Source organism: Passer montanus, unplaced genomic scaffold (genome assembly GCF_014805655.1).
Source record: "Passer montanus isolate IOZ18808 unplaced genomic scaffold, ASM1480565v1 scaffold55, whole genome shotgun sequence".
Taxonomy (NCBI): Eukaryota; Metazoa; Chordata; class Aves; order Passeriformes; family Passeridae; genus Passer; species Passer montanus.
The window spans coordinates 818,974-837,645 of record NW_024370485.1 but is presented as its reverse complement, the minus strand read 5'-3'; the positions used below and the strand labels follow the sequence as shown (position 1 = coordinate 837,645).

Below are 18,672 nucleotides of genomic sequence, written 5' to 3'. Positions count from 1 at the left end.
AGTGTTTGAACAGGGATTAGGATAGCTTTAAAAATTGAGAGAGTGAGGTCTTAATTTTCTAGACTTCATTAGATGTTGAATGATATGCTGTTGCTGCTTTTGAACGATTTTTTGTGGTTGTTGGTGTTCACACTTGTAAAATACTTACATTTATGCTTGGTTATTACAGCTAATATTGGAACCATGTGCATTCTACATGGTGAATTGGACTTTGATCAATAAATGTTTGATTGTTTTAAAAAACATTTGTGCCAGAAATTGTGTGCTACCATAGTATGCTAACATGTTTTGAACCTTCGTGTTTGTTGTCTTCTGGTTGTTTTGAATAAGATTTTTTAATATGTTTTCTGTTTGCATTGTTTAGTCTTACTTCAAATTACAATGTTTCTTGATGTAGTGAAGAAATTCAGGTCTTTTCTGGATTGGCAGGGAAGGAAGGTGTCAGTGCTTTCCCAGTTTGTTACAGGGAGCAGAATTAATGTTGAAGTCTGCCGCTGAAGACTCAAATAGTGTAATGCAGAACACGAATTCTCAGTTGCTGCTGAGCAAATGATCAGCCTCCATTAGGGTTACACAGGGAGTGCTGTCTGAGGATTTTGGAAGCAGTAGCTGCAATGATGACTCTAGACCTTAGTACCTTAGGCTGATGTGAATGTTTTGCCCCTTCATTTTAAATCAATTTAGTAGATGAATTTAAATTAATTCTACGTTTTAAGTTAGAACATTTTGGCAAAACTTGCGTTACCATTGGGCAGTTGTGACTTTGTAGAGTATCTACATGAAAAGCCTCCTCTTTTAATGGATTTGATGGTCTGGTCTCCAAAGTGTGATATAGCAAAGTTCCTACCAGATTGGTGTCTGCCTTTGTCCTTAGGCATGTGAGTTTTTGTTTGGGTATTTTATTTCTTCCCTGATAAAATTGCCTGGACTCATCTAGCTTAATTTTCTGTCATTGTAGAGGTATTGGGAATTGACTTTATTAGCACTTTGTTTCAAGTCTGTGCTTCACCTTTGCTTCTGCATTTTCATGGATACTTGAGGATTATCCTATGAGATTGTGCCTCCTTTTCTTGTCTTGCCTTTTTTTGTTTTATGTTTTGAGTTCTGGCTTTTTTTTTTCTTTTTTCTTTTGAGGGCATTTCATGTGTTTTAGGGCCTGTAATGCCGGCACTTAACTGCAAGCCTGAATGGCTGATTTCTCTGGAATACCGGTGGGATCTTCTGGGCACTTTCTCTGTTACATGTAGGCCCTGTTCAGTTATGGGTAGCTTTTGTATCTCCATGCAGGGAAGACACTGACCTCAGCACCTTATTGTTGTTGTTTGTCTGAAAGCACAGCAAAGGTGTTGTGTTTTCCATGTGGTCCAACATCATCTGTGGTTCCTGTCAACCCTGTCACATACATGCTTTGTATTCAGTGTCCTGTATTAAGCCTTGTCTCCTTGTTTTGTTGTGAACCCAATGGCTGTGATATAAGTTGATCCACTAAGAGGTTGCTGGGCTTCAGAAGCATTTGTGTAAAAAGGTGACTGTGCAGCAGCTTTCGGAGTTGGTGTGTCTGTTCCCAGTGTGATGAAGGGGAAACAGGGACAGGAACTGTTGAGTTTCTTTGCTGGTCTGACAGAGGCAGGCTCAGGAATCAGCAGCTGTCTGACTTGTCTGCCATGCAGGGTTCTTGAGGCATTGCTGATCACACATGATACTTTTTCTTCAGCTTGTACCAATTCTTCTCAAGACTGAATGCTCAGATGTCTTGAGTCTGAGGGTTCATTGCTGTGAGAATAAAGTGTTGCAATTTTGTAGCACATGGGGTGTTCCTAGAAAACCAGTATTGTTCACTGCAGCCTGTTTGTTGGGACCAGATACTTTCCATATCGACAGAAATTCCTGTTTTATTCTGAAAGGTGAGTAAAGGACTGTTGTCTGAATCCAGAAATGAGGCTAGAAAGCATGTAAAAGAAACTTGTATGTCCCACCTGAACACGTGCTGATTTCCTTGCTAAGTAGTTAGTATTGATGTATAAATTGCTGCTTTGCCTGCTTCGAGAGCTGTTGCGTCACTGGTGCTACCAGGTGCTCTTGCAGTAAAACTAACTTGAAATAAATACTTTGTAGCTAATTTGAAAATTGATCACTTGATAAGACATTGAAGTCTTATTGACTTAAGGATTTTGATTGCACACTCTGCATATGTATTAGTTTAAAGTCCATTTTGGTGCCAGGTGGCTTTTCAACCCAGGCTGGCAGTTTCCTTGCATCTTGCAGATTAGACAAAGGCAGACTTTTAGAAGTAGAATCCAAAATCAAGAATTCAGTCCCTAGTATGCAATGCAGGTTAGTACACTGATTTTTGAAGTTGCCTTCTCACAGTTTAGGGCACAGTTCATACTACTTAATCGAATCTAACTGAACTGCCACTGATAGAGATGGACCTGCTCCTACTGTCTTTTCTGATTTTTCTCACTACAGATCTAATGTAGCCAGGGTAAGTTGTTGGGATTTTTTGTTTTTCTAAAGGCTTGCTAAGTGTTCAGTAGTGGTACAGTTCCTAAAAGGAAATTATGATATGCTTTTGCATGTTGAGATGATCACAGATTAAGACTTTCAGATCTACTACTTAGATGTTGTTTTGAGGAGGTTTTAATTTCTTTGCCTCTTGGGTGGCAGCAGAAATCTGTTCTATGTGTTCTTGATACCTGTAGAAAGAAATACACTAATAATACCATAAACAGCATCATGGGGAATCACTGTGCTGCTCTGCTGAGATCAGGATTGAGATCAGGATTCAGTCCACCACTGCCACTTCCTACCAGAGTATTGCTGGATGGTTTTGGGCTTTAGGCCAGATACTGTCAGTTCTGTTACATCCCAGTTTTTGTGTTAGGATCTCTAGAGATGATGAATCAGGTGGACAGATCTTTGCAGGACTAATCTTCCTCCTCTGCCTTCCCACAAGCTTGATTTTCTTAGTGAGAAATCTTTGTGCATATCCTTATGAAATAGATTGCAAGAGCAGCAGTGAGCTCAGTGTACTGGAAAGTCAATCAGCTCTCTGGATACTTCTCACCATTGTCTTAAGCTGTGCCTTTGTCTCTTGTGTGAGTGTATATGATCTTGTTTTCACATGGTGGTTGAGCTGCCTTGCCCAGCCTTGACAGCTTTTGGCTTGGTCATAGGTAGAACTCTCTGCAGTGGCCTTTAGGGCACCAGTTCTATGTAGAAGACTAAAATGGATTTCAGCTGTTTTACATACACAGGGTCCTATTCATCTTTATGGTCATTTGAAGTTTTGTTTCAGTCCTGTATCAGAAAATTTCTGCCTCCCAGCAGTTGGCTAAAAACATAGTTTTCATAGCTGACCAGACAATTGAAAGTTTTTTCTATATCTACTGGCTAAGAAAGACTTTGAAGGTTTGTTTTTAGAAAAGACTTCTAAAAAGGAGCAAACTCATACCAGAATATTGCATTCTTGGTAGTTACTATTTACAATTCTGGCTAATAGTTGACAGGATTCTTTTACAATTTATTGTCTCTAGTATATACTCTAGGATTAAAAATCCTAGCAAGTTAGTTTTATGTGAGAGTTTCATATTGAATGTCTTAGATGTTTTGATGTAAAGAACAAATCCAGTTAGGATTATTTCACAACCATTCGGGTTGGGGGTGGGTTTTGTTAATTGTAGCTGGTGCTGTGTTGTGTTTTAAGGTATTAATAAAAAGAATTAATGCCACTTACAGTTTTTATTTTTCTTTCTGTTCACTGATGTCACAGAATGACCAGGCCAAGGAGCTCATTTGGCTTGTACCTGGATGCTCCAGTTAGCAATGGGTAGTAAACCTTAAAGCTGGAATTATCTCCTCATTTATGAGGAAGGAGAATTTAAGGAAGTGAAGTCTTCAGAGAAGCAGATTAATATTTTCTTGTGAGTCAAGATGACCAAATATTTGTCTCTCAAAACAAGAATCGCACTGCCCCTTTGTGGTGTTACATCTGAAATCATCATATGGGGCTTCTTGAGAAAATACTATGTGGCAGTTTGAAAAACAAATTAGTTTTTCATATTCAAACATTTACCAGTCACCTTCCAGTTGGTTTTGTGAAGGGCTTTATATGCAATGGTCTGAACACAAGAAAGGTGAAGCGAGGATTTTTGTTATGGGACTTGCCCTGTACTGGGAGTTGTGTTTGTTCAAGAGCAGAAATTCTTTGCCCAGCTAGAAACAGTCAAAACCACGGCCTTTACACTGTGTGGGTGATGATAGGAGATGTCTTGGCTGCCATGATGGTTATGTTGTAGGTACAGCCTTTGTGCTGGGTCACGTTTTTTCCAATCACTTGATTTTGTTTTCAGTTTTGTTTGTTCACCATTGAGGACAGCAGACTAACTTGTGAGTTCCTGATTGTATCTTTTACTCCTTCCTCACTCATGGGCTCTTTGTCAGGTTGTTAGCATTCAGGATGTAATGTTTCAACAGTTGTCTGTTGTCCTAACAGGCTTCTTAAGGTGCCAATGGAAGCTGATTTAAGCTGTCATCAATTTTTTTATTGCCTTTTCCATTTCCTTGATCTCTACCTTTAAGGTCTCTTCCACTAACTCTTCCCATGTTCATTGAAACGTAATTCTTAAGTTAAACACTGAGCATTGTAAGTTGGTTTTGGTTTCAGTTTTTTGTTTTAGGTTTTTTGTGGGGATGGGGGTGTTTGGTGTGTTTTTAGATTAATCTACTGACACACAACATTAAGTTCATAATTTTAGATGAAAGAACTTGGACAAAGATTTATTCTTCTGATTGTTTCTTCACTTCTGAATTTTCAAAGATAGTAGTCATGCAAATGAATGATCAGTCCTTAGTGTGTCTTCAAAGAAACTTCTAGAATGAGATACATGATAATGAAGAATGGGCTACTTCATTGTAATAGTTTAAAAGTTCTTTAATGAAAATTTTCTATCTCTGGTGGTTTGTAGTAATGTAGAGTGTGTAAAAGGAGTGTTAAAATCCCTGTTGTGCTGTACCTGCATTCTTGCCAATCTCATACCATATTTTCAGAATTCTAAAGTAATAATCTTATCTGTGATAACACTTGTGAAGTTGTAGAAACTGTGTTAGTCCAGGTGTTTGGCAGTGTGGGTTTAGCATCATGTGAAACATTTTAAACAGATCCATAATGCTGATGAACTTTTCTGACTTACCGTTCAACTGTAGTCTTTTCCCACTAATATTTGGACCATTTGCATCTTGAGCTCCACCTTTTTTGGTCACTGCAGCCAGGGCTGTATTTGAGCTTTGCATTCCTCACCAAACACTCATTGTTGGTGAGAACAACACACCAGCTCCTCTCTCACTTGGAGAGGGAAGTTCTCATTAATGCATGTCAGAAACCATAAGCTTTCCAAGTTTTTTTTTGTTTAACTACCATAGATTAAATAACCAAGGTTGGTATATTAGTGCAGACACAAGAACTTGTTCTCTGGAGCAAATCGGTGTTGGGTACTATGTAATATTCTTGTATCTATATATTCTAAGTAGCAATCATACACCACTTAGTTACCTTGGGGGTTGCTTTGCATGGGCTCTTGAGATGGGAATTTGTTTTTTCATCCTAGTGTTTTTCATAACTTTGTGGCAGGGACCCTCCGGTTACTTTGTTTTCTGACAGTATTTGTTGTTGGAAGATACTGGCTGTCCAGTCAAGTTAAGTGAAATCTGGCAATTCAGTGCTGGGAATGAATGCATGTGGAAGAATAAAAAAAACCAAACAGCTACCCAAAAAAGAAACCAAAACAACCAACGAAACCAAATGCCAGAAAACCCAATTCAACATAAAACCCTATAACCAAATCTCTATTATTTAATAAGTAATAAACATTTTTAAAAGTTATATTTCTGTATCAATTATTGCTGTTCCAAAAGCAACAGTTTAGCAAAGGTTTTAAAGACAGTCTTTTCCCATCAACCTGCTAACTCTTTTTTGTAATTGCTCTTTAGTTGGCCAACTCTGAGAGATTTCAGTATGTATTTATCATTCCTCCCTTGTCAAAATTTCCAAGGTGAGACATCATAGGGTGAGATATCCAGTGGTCTTTCAACACAAATTGTAGAAAGCTGAAGTAGAATGATTTTCTGTAGCTTAGACCCCATAAAGTTTAGAATCACTTTTATCCTGATGAATTAGATAGCTTTCAATAACAAGTGATGAGGGAATTTTGCTCAAATACAAAAAGTCAAGTTTTGCTGGAAATAAAAATGTAGAAACTTCAAGATGCTATTAATTGCTCTGACCTCATATGCAATCTGTTTTGTTTTTCAGATTTTGGATCACTCTTTGATCTGGAACATGACTTGCCAGATGAACTGATCAGCTCCACAGAACTTGGACTCACCAATGGTGGTGACATTAATCAGCTGCAGACCAGCCTTGGCCTGGCACAAGATGCTGCCTCTAAACACAAGCAGCTGTCTGAACTTCTACGTGCTGGGAGCTCCCCCAATCTCAATATGGGGGTTGGTGGCCCTGGCCAAGGCATGGCCAGTCAAACCCAACAAAACAGTCCTGGAATGGGAATGTTAAATAGCATGGTGAAAAGCCCCATGGCACAGGCTGGGTTGACTTCTCCCAATATGGCGATGGGTGCAAGTGGACCAAACCAGGGTCCTTCTGCTCAATCCACAGCAGCAATGATGCCCACAGTGAACAGCCCAGTTAACCAGCCTGGCATGGGAATGAACACAGGGATGAATGCTGGCATGAATCCTGGGATGTTGGCAGCAGGCAACGGACAGGGGATGATGCAGGGGCAAGTCATGAACGGTTCAATTGGAGCAGGCAGAGGGCGACCCAACATGCCATACCCAAACCCAGGAATGGGCACTGGGAACTTGTTGGCTGAGACACTGCAGCAAGGCACTCCACAGATGGGAGGGCAGGCTGGACTGAGAGGGCCACAGCCTGGAGCCATGAACAAGGTAAGACAAGCTCAACTTCGTTACTTTTCCTCATTGTTGACTTTGTTTTGTACAATTCATCCTCTGCACTGTGGATTCTATGGGATTTTTTCTTTAAGAATCCTGTATGATGGATTAAAGTGGAATTTGTGATGGTCACAGGAAGCAAAAATTGAGTCTTGCACAACAAGCAAGACTATGACTAGATTAAAAAGCCTATTTTAGAAATCTTGTGACAGTGCAGATTATCCTTTACATTGAAAAGTAACTTGATTGTATTTTATTGTTTTATGCTTTCTCTGCAACTGTATTAATCCATCTAATATGATGCTGGTGTTGTAAGTGTGATGGGAGTCCATCAGGACCTTTTAGGTGCTGTGGTGCTTTTTTCTGTGTGACAGTTAGTGCAAGTATTTGTTGTCTGAGATCAGCTGGGTGTTTGTGCTGTAGCAGATGCTGGGAGCTGCACACAGGTTTGAGTTGACTGCTCTACTCACTGTGTGTGCTGGGTATTCGAGTTAATGGTGGAGAATGGACACTTGTGTAGATGTCTGAAGACAATGTTGGGCTCTTAAGACTGTTAATGTGACTCAGTTCTAGTTTTAAAATTTGCAGTGGCTTTGTCTATTGGAGAGTAAGCCAGAAAGCCAGAAAGCTAAAAAAAAAATATTTTCAAGACTGAGAAGGAAATAAATGTGCTTTTGTAATCCAGGAGGTTGGAAGAAAGTTGTTGTCATAAGTCACTGAAAAGATGAGAGAAGACCTACTGGTTTAACTGAGGATAAACGGATGTCTTTAATTTAATTTTTGTCTTGCACAATTAGCCAGTAGAGTAGGAGCCACTTGAGTATTCTCCATTTTTTAATGTTTTGATCAAAAGCCTAGAAAATACTTCAGTGTTTTAGTTCACTTTAAGTGGGTATTTTGTGTTTCTTGGCTACTGAGGGGAGAGTTTTTTTTTTAAAGTGCTTTGCAATACCTAAATCTCTCTCTGAATGCCTGAAGTCAGTCCGCTTGGAAGACTTGGAATGATAAATAACAGTCTATAAATGTGTTTGAAACATACATTAAAATTATGCTGTGTATTAATGGTTTTGTCATGCTTTAATATATTAAATGAAATTACTTTTGTGTTTTGTGAACTTAATTTATGAAATTCTTTGGTCTTAGCTGTTTGCTTAAGCTCAGTGGGCTAACTTTCGAGGGGGTATGTGTGTGTGTATATGTATTTGTTAAGCAATGAGTTGATTCTGTGGTCTGGTCATTTCAGATATTTTTGCCTGATAGGAAAATTGATGCAAAGTTTGATTACTACAGTATAAAACTTAAATGCAGCTTACAGTGGTAAGAAATATGTAACTGTTAGAAGTATTCTTTCTTGCATTGGAATTATATAATACCTCATTCATTATTCCTTGGCTGTTAAAAAAAAAAAAAAATTGATCTTCAGAAAGCTGTCTTCAAAGGTCAAAAATTGATGTATTGTGTGTTTGGATGAAGTGCAACTTCATCCTGCTTATCAGAGCTAAAGGTGAGTTATGCACTATAATAAACTTATTTATCTAAAAGTAAAGAAAAGACATAAATGAAGCTTTTGACAAATTTAGTCTAAAATTAAATTGTTTCCTTTCCTTACCTAAATTCTAAAAATTCTGTGTGTGTAAATTAAGAACGCTTTATGCTTTTGAGAATATTCAGGCCAAATACACAATAACTTCTGGTTTTTAGTTCACAGTCCCAGACTGGTTAAAAATACTTAGGGTTCTTTCATTGCTGACAAAACAGTCCTGAGACTTTTTGTGTTAAGTGTAGTGGGTATATTCCTCATGAAGGAGTTGAAACTGTCGGATGAAAGAGAACAGTCTGAAATGGAGGCTGAAATTCCGGAATGTCTTCAATTGGTTTGGTTGTTGGCAGGGAGCCTGTGTTTCACTTCATAGAGTAGAGTTAGCTAAGGCTGACAACAGTAATGTCTGACCGTTTTATCTCTCCACCCATCTGCTTCTGGCTTTTCCCACCTACAAATCTTCAAAAAGTAGATGAAAACAGAGGACCTTAAGCAGTTGTTTTTAAAAGCCGGTTTTTCTAATTGGTAAATTTAGTAGTGTGTTGCTGTTAAAGTGGGAGTTGGTGTAGTAACTTCTGTAGGTTTTCTTCATTGCTACAAAAAATGCATGTTATCCAGAAGCTCTCCTTCAGTAGGAAGGAAAAAAAAAATCAGACGAGATGCTTTGGTTATGATTGTTCAACTTCATCATGTTAGCTTGCCAAAGGCAGCCCCTTTAGGTGATGGGAGGGTTGCTTCAGAGTTCTCTCTCAGTGAAATGGACATGTTTTGTGCAATAGTTTGTATGGAATAGCTTAGGTTTCCTGTGATGTTGAGTAAAGGGGAGGGGGGGATGTTATGCTCGTCTAACAGCAAAGATGAACTCCAAGGGGCTAGTCAATTTGGAAAGTGAAACTGGTTATGTTTCTGCTCTGTTACCCTGTGCAGTTACTGAAGTTTTCTTCCTCTCTTCCCAAAACATTGACTAGCAATAGAGTGGAACACTTGCTTTGCTCGTTATCTATGTACTTCCAACCTTCTCTAGTTGTGCATGTTTGGGATTTCAAGTCTGAAAAGTAACATCTCTGTAAATTATTTCTGTTCATAAACTTGTTCTATCACAATCTGATGCTTCCATCCTGTAGTTTTCTGTCCTGATGATAACAGTCACCCACTTAGGAAGAAACAGTTCTCTCTGGATGCTGTTTCCGTGCCAGTTGCATGACAGGCTGTGTGGAGAAACTGAACCTGACTGAAATTGAGACTCAGGTGGTCATTAAAAAAATAATTAATTTTTTTAATTTTTCAGGTCCAGTTTATGCTTGTCATTTGGAAAGCTAGTATCCCTATATTAGGGAGGGGATTTTTTTTTAAAGGAGTTGATCTTGCCTGTCAAAGGAGGGTGTGAATCCTACTTTGTTGACAGTACAGACGTAAAAACACCTATGAAAGTCTGCCCTGAAAGGAAGTGTTAGACGTTTGGAGGGAGAGGAATTGTAAGAACTTTTGTGTTCTTGAATAGTTTTTTGTTTGCTATGTGCTTGGTTTTGTGCAAGTTAAGAGAGGATAACAGACATGCCTTTTACTCTTGAAATAGTGTTTTGGAAATTGTTTGTAAAGCTTGGATTCGGTCATCATTGAAGTATTTTTCAGGCATTTTATTTCACTAGATAGTTTTACAGCTTTGATTTAAATGTGAACAGGTAATTTATTACAAAGCTTGAGTTGCTAGAAGCTGATTCATGTTTCTAGTTTTGAACCATTCTTTGGGATTTTACCTAGTTAAAACCTTTGTTTTGTTCTTCTACTGGCTTCTGTTGAGAGTGCCCATTAGGGTCTTACCCGTATGAGGGGAAGAAGAGGGTATTTTGTGTAAGAGTCACTCTGTGCATTTCTGTCATAGCAGTGCTCTACCACAGAGTGATAGACCTGACCTTCAGGTCACTTACATTTCCTGTCTGATTCAAGAAATGTTCCCTTCACTAATGAAGTAGATGTGTAGGCAGTTCAGATTAGTAAGGGCATTACTACTACCTCTGCTATGTGAGCATTTCACTTGTAACCTTTAGTTCCAGTAGTAATTCTTTGTGACCTGGTTTACTCTTTCAGTAAGTGCAAAGCTCTCTGCTGTTATTGGCTTTATCAGTTCAACCTCTGTGAACAAGATTCAATGGCAATATTTTACAAAGACAAAATAATTTGTCAGAATATCCTAAAATTCTCTAAGTAGAACAATAAGAAATTTCATAATAATAAATTTCTCTTCAAAGTTGAAGACATTGAAGATGTCAGCCTCAAATTGTGAAATTAAATTTAAAAAATAAAAGCATCATATATTTCTTAGTGTTAGCACATTGAGTCTCTCATTTTAGATAGGTGGTCAGTGTTCTGGGTTGCCTTTCTGTTTTTCTGTAGCTCTTTGATTCAATAGGTAATTGTATCCATACTGTTCAGTCTGTGACTGAGCATGCCATATGATCAAGTCCTTTAATCCATTTGAAGGGCAGTGTGAGTTCCAGTCCTTGCCTTTCTCTTCTTTGGTAAACTGAGGTGGAAAAAAAGAATAATTGCTCACTTTGCACCAGAGTAAGAGAGGAATGTTTGTTTATGAGGGAAAAATGAAGCAGTGAGTCTAAGTTTCTGGAGTAGCATGGGGAGTTTCTTGCAGAAATAACAGCGACATAATGCTGGTGTCTTGAAATAGGCATCTTAAAATACTGTGCAGTTAAGTGCAAAGAAAAAAATCAATAACAGTCGTTGAAAAGAATGCAGCAGACACCACTGGCAAAATGTAGTTTGGGTATGGTTGAGTTCAGTAACGCTCTACCAGTCAGTAGAATGGCACTAGGAAGTGTTGTACAGTAAATTCTTTGTTTTAAAGACCCATCTGGAATTTACTTAAACTAAATTTCCTGTTTGGGGAAAGTTAATTAACTTTCACTTGTGAACCTGTGGCTATGGAAAGATACTAGATATCATCAGTACAGCCTCAAACTAGTCCATGCACTGCAGTTTCCCTGATAAAAATATGCATAGTTGCTACTGTGAATTCTGGATTCTTTGAAAGAATGTTATGAAAACTTAATTCTGTTTGTTTACTTCTCCATGCTTATAGTTATCTTAGCAAATCTAAAAGCTGGTCACAGTTCAGTACTAATGCTGATATCTAGCTGTCTTTCAAATATGAGAATGTTAATGATGCAGTTGTTCTTACAGAGAAATGGTAGAATATTTGCAATATCTGTGTCCATACTTATATAGCTACTTATATAGCAGGTATTCTATGGTGTTAACAGTAAACTAGAAGCAGAGTTAGTCACTTGACCTTCTTCTGAACTGAAGATGCATGAGCTTCATAGCATTAGAATAAAACCTTGGGGAATTTCTCTGCTTTTGTAGTTACTCCTCTTAGATGGGGGAAGTACCTGAACAGCCCTGTCTGATGCTGCTTGTAAACTAGAATGTTTTCTGAACTCATGTCATCCATGGTGAGAGATACCCACCTTTCACCATTCTGGTATTGACAGCCCCTGCTTCCCCTGGATGCAGAAAAGTCGTTTTGTATTGTGTTTTTAAAAGGTAGAATCATTTGAGGTTACCTTTGCTTTCTATTATCATAGGTTAATGATCTTCCTTGTTTTCTTCTTCTTTGCTGTGGATTGGACTTCTGTCTGTTCTTCCTTGTGTGCAAGTTCTTGCATATGTGATGAAATTAAGTGGAAGCTGTGAGGTGAGGGGAGGAAGAAAACCTTTAGATGACTATGAAGAGAAGTAGGAAGGGCAGTGAAAGAAAGTGGTGGCCAGGAAGAGTAAATGGAGGTTGTACTTGATGACTTGTAGCTATGATTAAGCCATGTATGTTTTTGCATTCTATTGCAGATGAAGCCTTGTACTTCTCTTATGCAGTGGTACTAACACCATTCTTTGGCTGGTTCTTCTGCACTTGTTTATCTATCCCCTTCCACAGAACATTACTGTGCTGATGAATTGTGTGTCAGTCTTTCTGGTTGTTGCCTACTGAAATAATTATACAGGATTTTGATCTTCATTCTGTAGTCATGAGGCCATACATTTCTTCCTGTTACATGTTTTCTTTTATTCATGTTTCTAACATGTCACAGCACATAACATGAGCATGCTTCTGCTTCTTGTGCAGGATCACAAGGCCACCTTGTGCCAGGTGGAGAATCTCCCATATTTCCCTTGACTCAGTCTAGGGTTGCATGCAGGTGGTTGGTGTCAGGTTAGTCTGTGATGGCAGAACTGGGGGCTTTGCTGTGAGGTTCAGCTGAGGATCTGGCAGGTGTCAGTCTCACCTGGATCAAGTAATGGCTGCTGATTTGTTCAGGGACACCTTGAAGAGTTTGGTTTTTAGCATGTTAAGTGTCGCTTAAGTGTCTGTCTTGGAGTCAGTTTGGTGTGCTTGCCTGTAAGCCTGGCCTGAGCTTCTCAGGTCTTTGCCTCTCCTGTAACCTGAAATGGGAAAGTATTTCCCCTGTAAGGAGCAGCTAGGCTGAGCTGGGCATGTGGTCTTCTGCTGCCAGGCAGAGCAGGGTAGAGGGGTTGGGGAGCCCTCTGTTTCTGCCATGGAGAGAGCCTTGTTGGAAGGGGCTGGTCCTGCACCCCAGGCAGTGCCAGTGGCTGATGCTCAAGAAAGCATCAGGGATCCTTGTGGTGAGCCAACTTGATGAGTAATTTGAAAAAGTCAGAAGCTTCACATAAAGTTTGTGTTCAGCTTTGTTGCAAATATAAATGTTGATTGGCTTGGTGAAATCTCATCTGTGAGTTTCATTAGAAAGTTGTTTTGGGTGACGTAGCAAAAGTGTCCTTTTTAAGTCTAGGTTTGAGTTTCTTGCCATGTAGTCAGGACAGAGCTGGCTCACAAGGCCACAGTTATTCTGAACCCTTTGATATCAGTGTGTGAAGTCTACAGTTGTCTGAGTTGGATGTCTTGATTTCTCCCTGTGACACCAAGTTGTGAAAATGTGCCTTCAGCCTTTAATTCTGAATGTTTGGTTTGTTTTTTAAGGCTGATAGCAGCCTAAGTTACGGAAGTCAAAGGGGGCTGGTGGTAGTAATGGCCGGCTTGTCTGTGCTTTGCTGTACTCTCACATGTGAACTGACTTTGGGAGCTGTGATTGTTAATGAACTTGGAAGCTTTGCTCAGAAATTTATGGTTTTGGGGATGTCCTTGCTTTCAAAACTCTCTCTGGAGTTTTGAGATTCCCTTGAAGGGATAAGGCTATCTTACAGGAAAACATGGCTTGTTTTCTTAAGAGACTAATTCTCACTGTCAGGCCCTCACTGAGCCTTGAAAACCCGCTTGTCAATTTGAGGCGGCAATGACGATGGGGAATATTTCTGCAAGTGTGTTTGCTGACTCCTTATGCTTCTCTTCTCCCTTTGCCTTTGGCTTAACTTGCACATAAGATTTTACCAGTCTGAGGGAGAAGGAGGAAGGCTTTGGGTCTGGCCTGTCCTGGTTTTGGCAGCAAGTACTTCATTGGTCACCATAGGTGGATTCATTGTGGTCGAGACATGGCAGTGGGAAGGAAGGCTTTTAGTTCTGCTTGATCATTACATAGTTTGTTTTTCTGCCATGTGTGGAGATTCTTTTCATTGCTCTCTAATGAATTACTGCTGTGTGATTATGGTTATTGCTTATGTGTGGAGGAGGGGGGCTGTCCTCAAGTGAATTCACTTGTGCATATCAGATGTCTAAAGTGGCAGTTTCTTTAGTGAATTTTGTATTCCTTTTCCCGTGGCTTGAGTTTGATCTTGCCTTATTTTGTAAATGCAAACTGAAGGCTATTATAATGTATTGAAGGTTGTTACAGCCTGAAAAAGAGAAGTGTGACTAATTGCATGTAATCTCAGGGCTTGTTGGTTACTTCTAGTGCAGGTTGAAGAAGTTTGGTGAGCAGAAACAAGGTGTTTCTGCTAGGGGAGGATGCTTTGAGAATAAATGTAGAAGTGATTAGAAACAGGCCTACCATGGAGTTATGTTCTTCCTTGAATGCAGGAAAATGCTTTGAACCAAAGAGCATCAAGGAGACTGGACATTGTCTAGTCAAATGCTAATGTGAGTTGAAACAACACAGCTCTTTAAAGTATTTTTGTGCCATTGTTTTTGAGTTATGGTTCCTTGAGGATCCTGCCTGAGTAATGGTGAGAACTTGGTAATCTCAAGAAAAATCTCCAATTTTTCTGGTTCTCTGTGTCTAGTTCTTTTGGTCCTAGAAGGCCAAATTTCACATGGCAAATAAATGGCAATGCAAGGAATAGAAAAAAATGTGAGAAGACAAACACTTTATTGGCAAGATTGTTTCTTGTTCTTTAGGTTCTGGGTGTTCCAAGACAACAAACAGTATATTCTGGTGTGCTAGAACTGTTGAATATGCATATGGCTTGTATGAAACATGAATCTGTTTCCCCTGTGGGTGAATGGTTTAGTAGATTTGTTTTGTGTGCAGACTTTCTACCTGTCCTCTCCTTTGACCTCTAGCACTGCAAATGAATTGGTGTGACTGTGAGGTGTTACCTATTACTGTGGTGTATTCTTAAATTGAAAATATTTGTGTACTGATAATACAGACATGCATTTTTATGCCTGTCTGGAGATGAGCTGTGGGAGTGCTAGCAGCTGGATAGGATGTTTTTGGGATAAACTGTGCTGATATGAATGAAGATGGTATTTGTCTCCATTTGGAGTCTGCACAAGTGCAGAGAGGAGAACTCAAGTCTGGAACAATTATGTAGTCCATGGTACAAATTTGCAAAATTTGTAGAATTCACAAAGGTGAAATGAGAAATCTGTTGAAAACATTTTGTAAAGAAATAATCAGGCCACTTCTGTCCTGTCAGATCTCAAAGGTTGCTATCTTGGCTTTGTTGTGTTTACAGGAACTGTCTAGTTGAGAAGGTAATGTTGTGTGATGAGTAAATCTGTGAACATGAAGGAGCAGGGGAAGCATGTGGATCAGTGTTGCATTGCAGCCAGCTTGTGGCTGTGATCATCTTCTTCTCTGAAGTATAAATCTGCCTTATACATTGTGAACTTAAACTATCTTACTTGAACACCTTATCATTTTAATTCCTAGATGGGAATGATGAGCAATCCCAGCCCTTATGGTCAGCCCTATACTCAAAATACTGGGCAGCAGATTGGAGCCAGTGGACTTGGCCCTCAGATGCAGAATAAAGCTGGACTGCAGAATAGCTTACCACAGTTTCCAATGGACAAGAAGCCAGTTCCTGGGGCAGGCATGCCTAACATGGTAAGTAGAATGAAAGGTGTATTCATAAAAATGTCGTGGTAAAGAGGAGCAATATGCTCTGGTCTTGCCACATTGTAAGTTTTTTGCTGCTGTATTACCCAGGGTGAATATGTGCTTGGAATCCACACAGAACACACTTGATTCAAGCCCTAACACTGATATGAGGGAGAGGGCTGAGTTGTGCATCTCCACTCTTTGGCCTTCAAACCCTGTTAACAGGGAAAATGTAATGGAGCTCCTTAATTGAAATGAGCTTTGTAACCTGTTTGGACACCTCTCCTGTCCCATCCTTTCTTTTGCTGTTGCTGTATTGGGCCCCTTCTCCTCAGAGTATCTCTGTCTGGAAGTTGTTTTCCTGCTTGTACTTGCTGATGTTTTTGGTTAAGAGAGGTGTCCCTTTTCAAACAGGTATTACCTGTGCTAGGGCTTAGAAACCCCAGCTGTATGTTCATTCTTGTGAAATACAGGAACATGCACAACAGTCCTGATGCTGGAGGTGTTTCCCTGGCAACTGGAGTAGCCTTGGTACCTTTCCCTTTTGCCTCCACTCTTACTGCAGCAGGACTTAAGGAAAGGGGAAGTAAGAATGGTGGGAAAAATGGATGACCCAAGCTTGTAAAGCCAGTGCCTCACCACATGCCTTAACGTTAGATTCTCTGGCTTGAGCTTAAAGCTGATGCCTCATTTTCAAAGTTTAAATTGGTTAGGGGTATGACATGCAACATGGCTTAGTGGGCTTTTCTTTCATATATATATTTGTTTGTTTGTTTGTTTTAAATTTAGGAAACAAATTCATTTTTCTGGATATAGCTTGTGTTTCTCCCTGCTTCAAATTTCACTCCCACATACCCCCTGGGAGGGTCTGTCTATTGATCTTACTAACTTGCTGAAAAACCATTTCCACTTAACTTTAGTATCTTAAAATTAAGAGGAGCTCCATCCTGTGAGTTTTATTTAATATTTTTTTTAGTTGAGTGTGAAACATTGGAAGACAAGCAAACAGGTTGGTTGTACAAATCAATAAAAAAGCAGCCAACAGTTGTTCAGAACCCCAGCAGTCCAGTTTGTGTTCAGTGCAGAGCACGTAACTTTTTAAGCTAGTACCCAGCTGAACATAGGAACTTGAAGTTGTTGCTGTCTCAGCTGCCGTTTAGAATGCCAGGCTGCAAACAAGACAGTTATGGTGATATTGGAACATCCACAGAGCCTGAGAGCCTGACTAATTGGTGAAGTCACCTTGTAAAATGAAAGGTTAATACTAGTAATCAAGGGCTATATGGGAGCTGGGGTTTAGAAATCAGGTAGCTCTGGTCTAAAGATCTGGAGATCTCCAGAAACATCCTGTAGAACCTGAAGAGTCAATTAGAATCTAAAGTCTGTTAAACTGTAGTGATTCAAGCAACATAGAGTACCTGAGCCTCTCTTATTTGAGTATTCCTCAAATGTCACCTGAAAGGAATACAGAGTTCTGAACAAATAAACAGAAGCAGAGAAGACAAACTAGATGTTGCCATACCTGACATTAGTTCTGTGGTGTTTATTATGCTGAAGCTGTGCTTCATCTCTAGCAGAAAGTAGGAGATGCTTATTTTGAATGCTTATGTGCAAGTTTGCTGATGGAAAAAGGTTAAAAGCTTCCCAGAACTTGTCTTTCATTCTCCTTTTCTAGGAGCACTCAACTTGAGATACCTTCTACTGAGAGGGAAAGCCCTTTTCATTCTAAAATGTGCTTTCTTCCATTAATGCAAGAATTGTGGATGCAACTTTTAGCATCCAAAATAAGATTTGAGATCTAAACGCTATTAATATTTTCTGGTTGGTCTAGCACTGCAAATTAACCTGTGAGCATGTGCAAAGGTCTGCTGGCTATTGATAAGGCAAGGGCTAGGACTAATAGAGTGATATGAGGACAAATTTGTGGCTGGCAAGAGAATTGCCAGCACTGTTGCTAAGGGGCATTTTAAATGAGTCCTCCAGAACTACACATAGGTGGGCTGTTTCCTTAATCAGAGAATGTAGTAGTAGTAGTTATCTTATTGGACTTTCTCTTATATTGCTGTTGACTTGCTAAATAAATTATTTTGAGAAATAGATTTATTTCCAGGAATTTGTTTCTCACCTCCTTCAGGGCCAGCAGCAGGCTCCCCAGGTGCAGCAAGCTGGGATGGGGCCGGCAGCTTCTCAAGGAATGGGGTCTGGAGCACCGACAGCAGATCCAGAAAAGCGCAAACTCATTCAGCAGCAGCTCGTTCTCCTCTTGCATGCTCACAAGTGTCAGCGCCGAGAGCAGGCCAACGGGGAGGTGCGACAGTGCAACCTCCCGCATTGCCGAACCATGAAGAATGTCTTGAACCACATGACACACTGTCAGGCTGGCAAATCTTGCCAAGGTAAGTGGGGGAGTGGTTATGTAAATGTGGTCGACGTTTTAGGATGGAGGAGGGCTCCTAGAAAGAGATGGACTAGTGGGTGACTTGGGAAATAAGTTAAAGAAATTCTGTCTTATTTGCTTAAGACAGGGAATTGTAAGCAACTTCTGAGCCTCTAAAGTTTAGGCAAGTTAGAGGGGACAAGATACAACTAAGAGATGAGTAAAAATCTTTTGCCTGACTTTGTAACTCATGGTGAAACCTTTTAGATTCTGCCTTTTTTTAAAGGTAGGCATAAGCCGGGAATCTGCAAATAGGAGTCTACCTGTCTTTCTTAAACTGAAGAGATGAATCTCGAGCAATTCCAAGACATGAATTTGACTGCTACTGGCACTTGCAACCTCTCTCTGTCCCACTAAAATATAATCTGCCTTGTCTCATCTGGATTGTGCCAGTTGTTGACATCTCAGTTGCTTGGCACAGTCTGCCTGGTACCTGAGCTAGATGGAGTTATCCTTCAAGCCGTGGAGACGTA

At 39.7% G+C, this 18,672-nt stretch overlaps 1 protein-coding gene across 10 annotated transcripts in view; it reads left to right on the top strand.

Moving 5' to 3' along the window:
* Positions 1–18,672, top strand: part of EP300 (E1A binding protein p300) — a 62,352-nt gene that overhangs the window by 9,265 nt on the left and 34,415 nt on the right. For all 10 annotated transcript variants that reach the window (XM_039725593.1, XM_039725601.1, XM_039725599.1 and 7 more), the window contains 3 exons: positions 6,311–6,966; positions 15,592–15,768; positions 17,897–18,158. In XM_039725593.1, the coding sequence (XP_039581527.1) occupies positions 6,311–6,966; positions 15,592–15,768; positions 17,897–18,158 (1,095 nt within the window). The remainder of the gene's footprint in view (positions 1–6,310; positions 6,967–15,591; positions 15,769–17,896; positions 18,159–18,672) is intronic.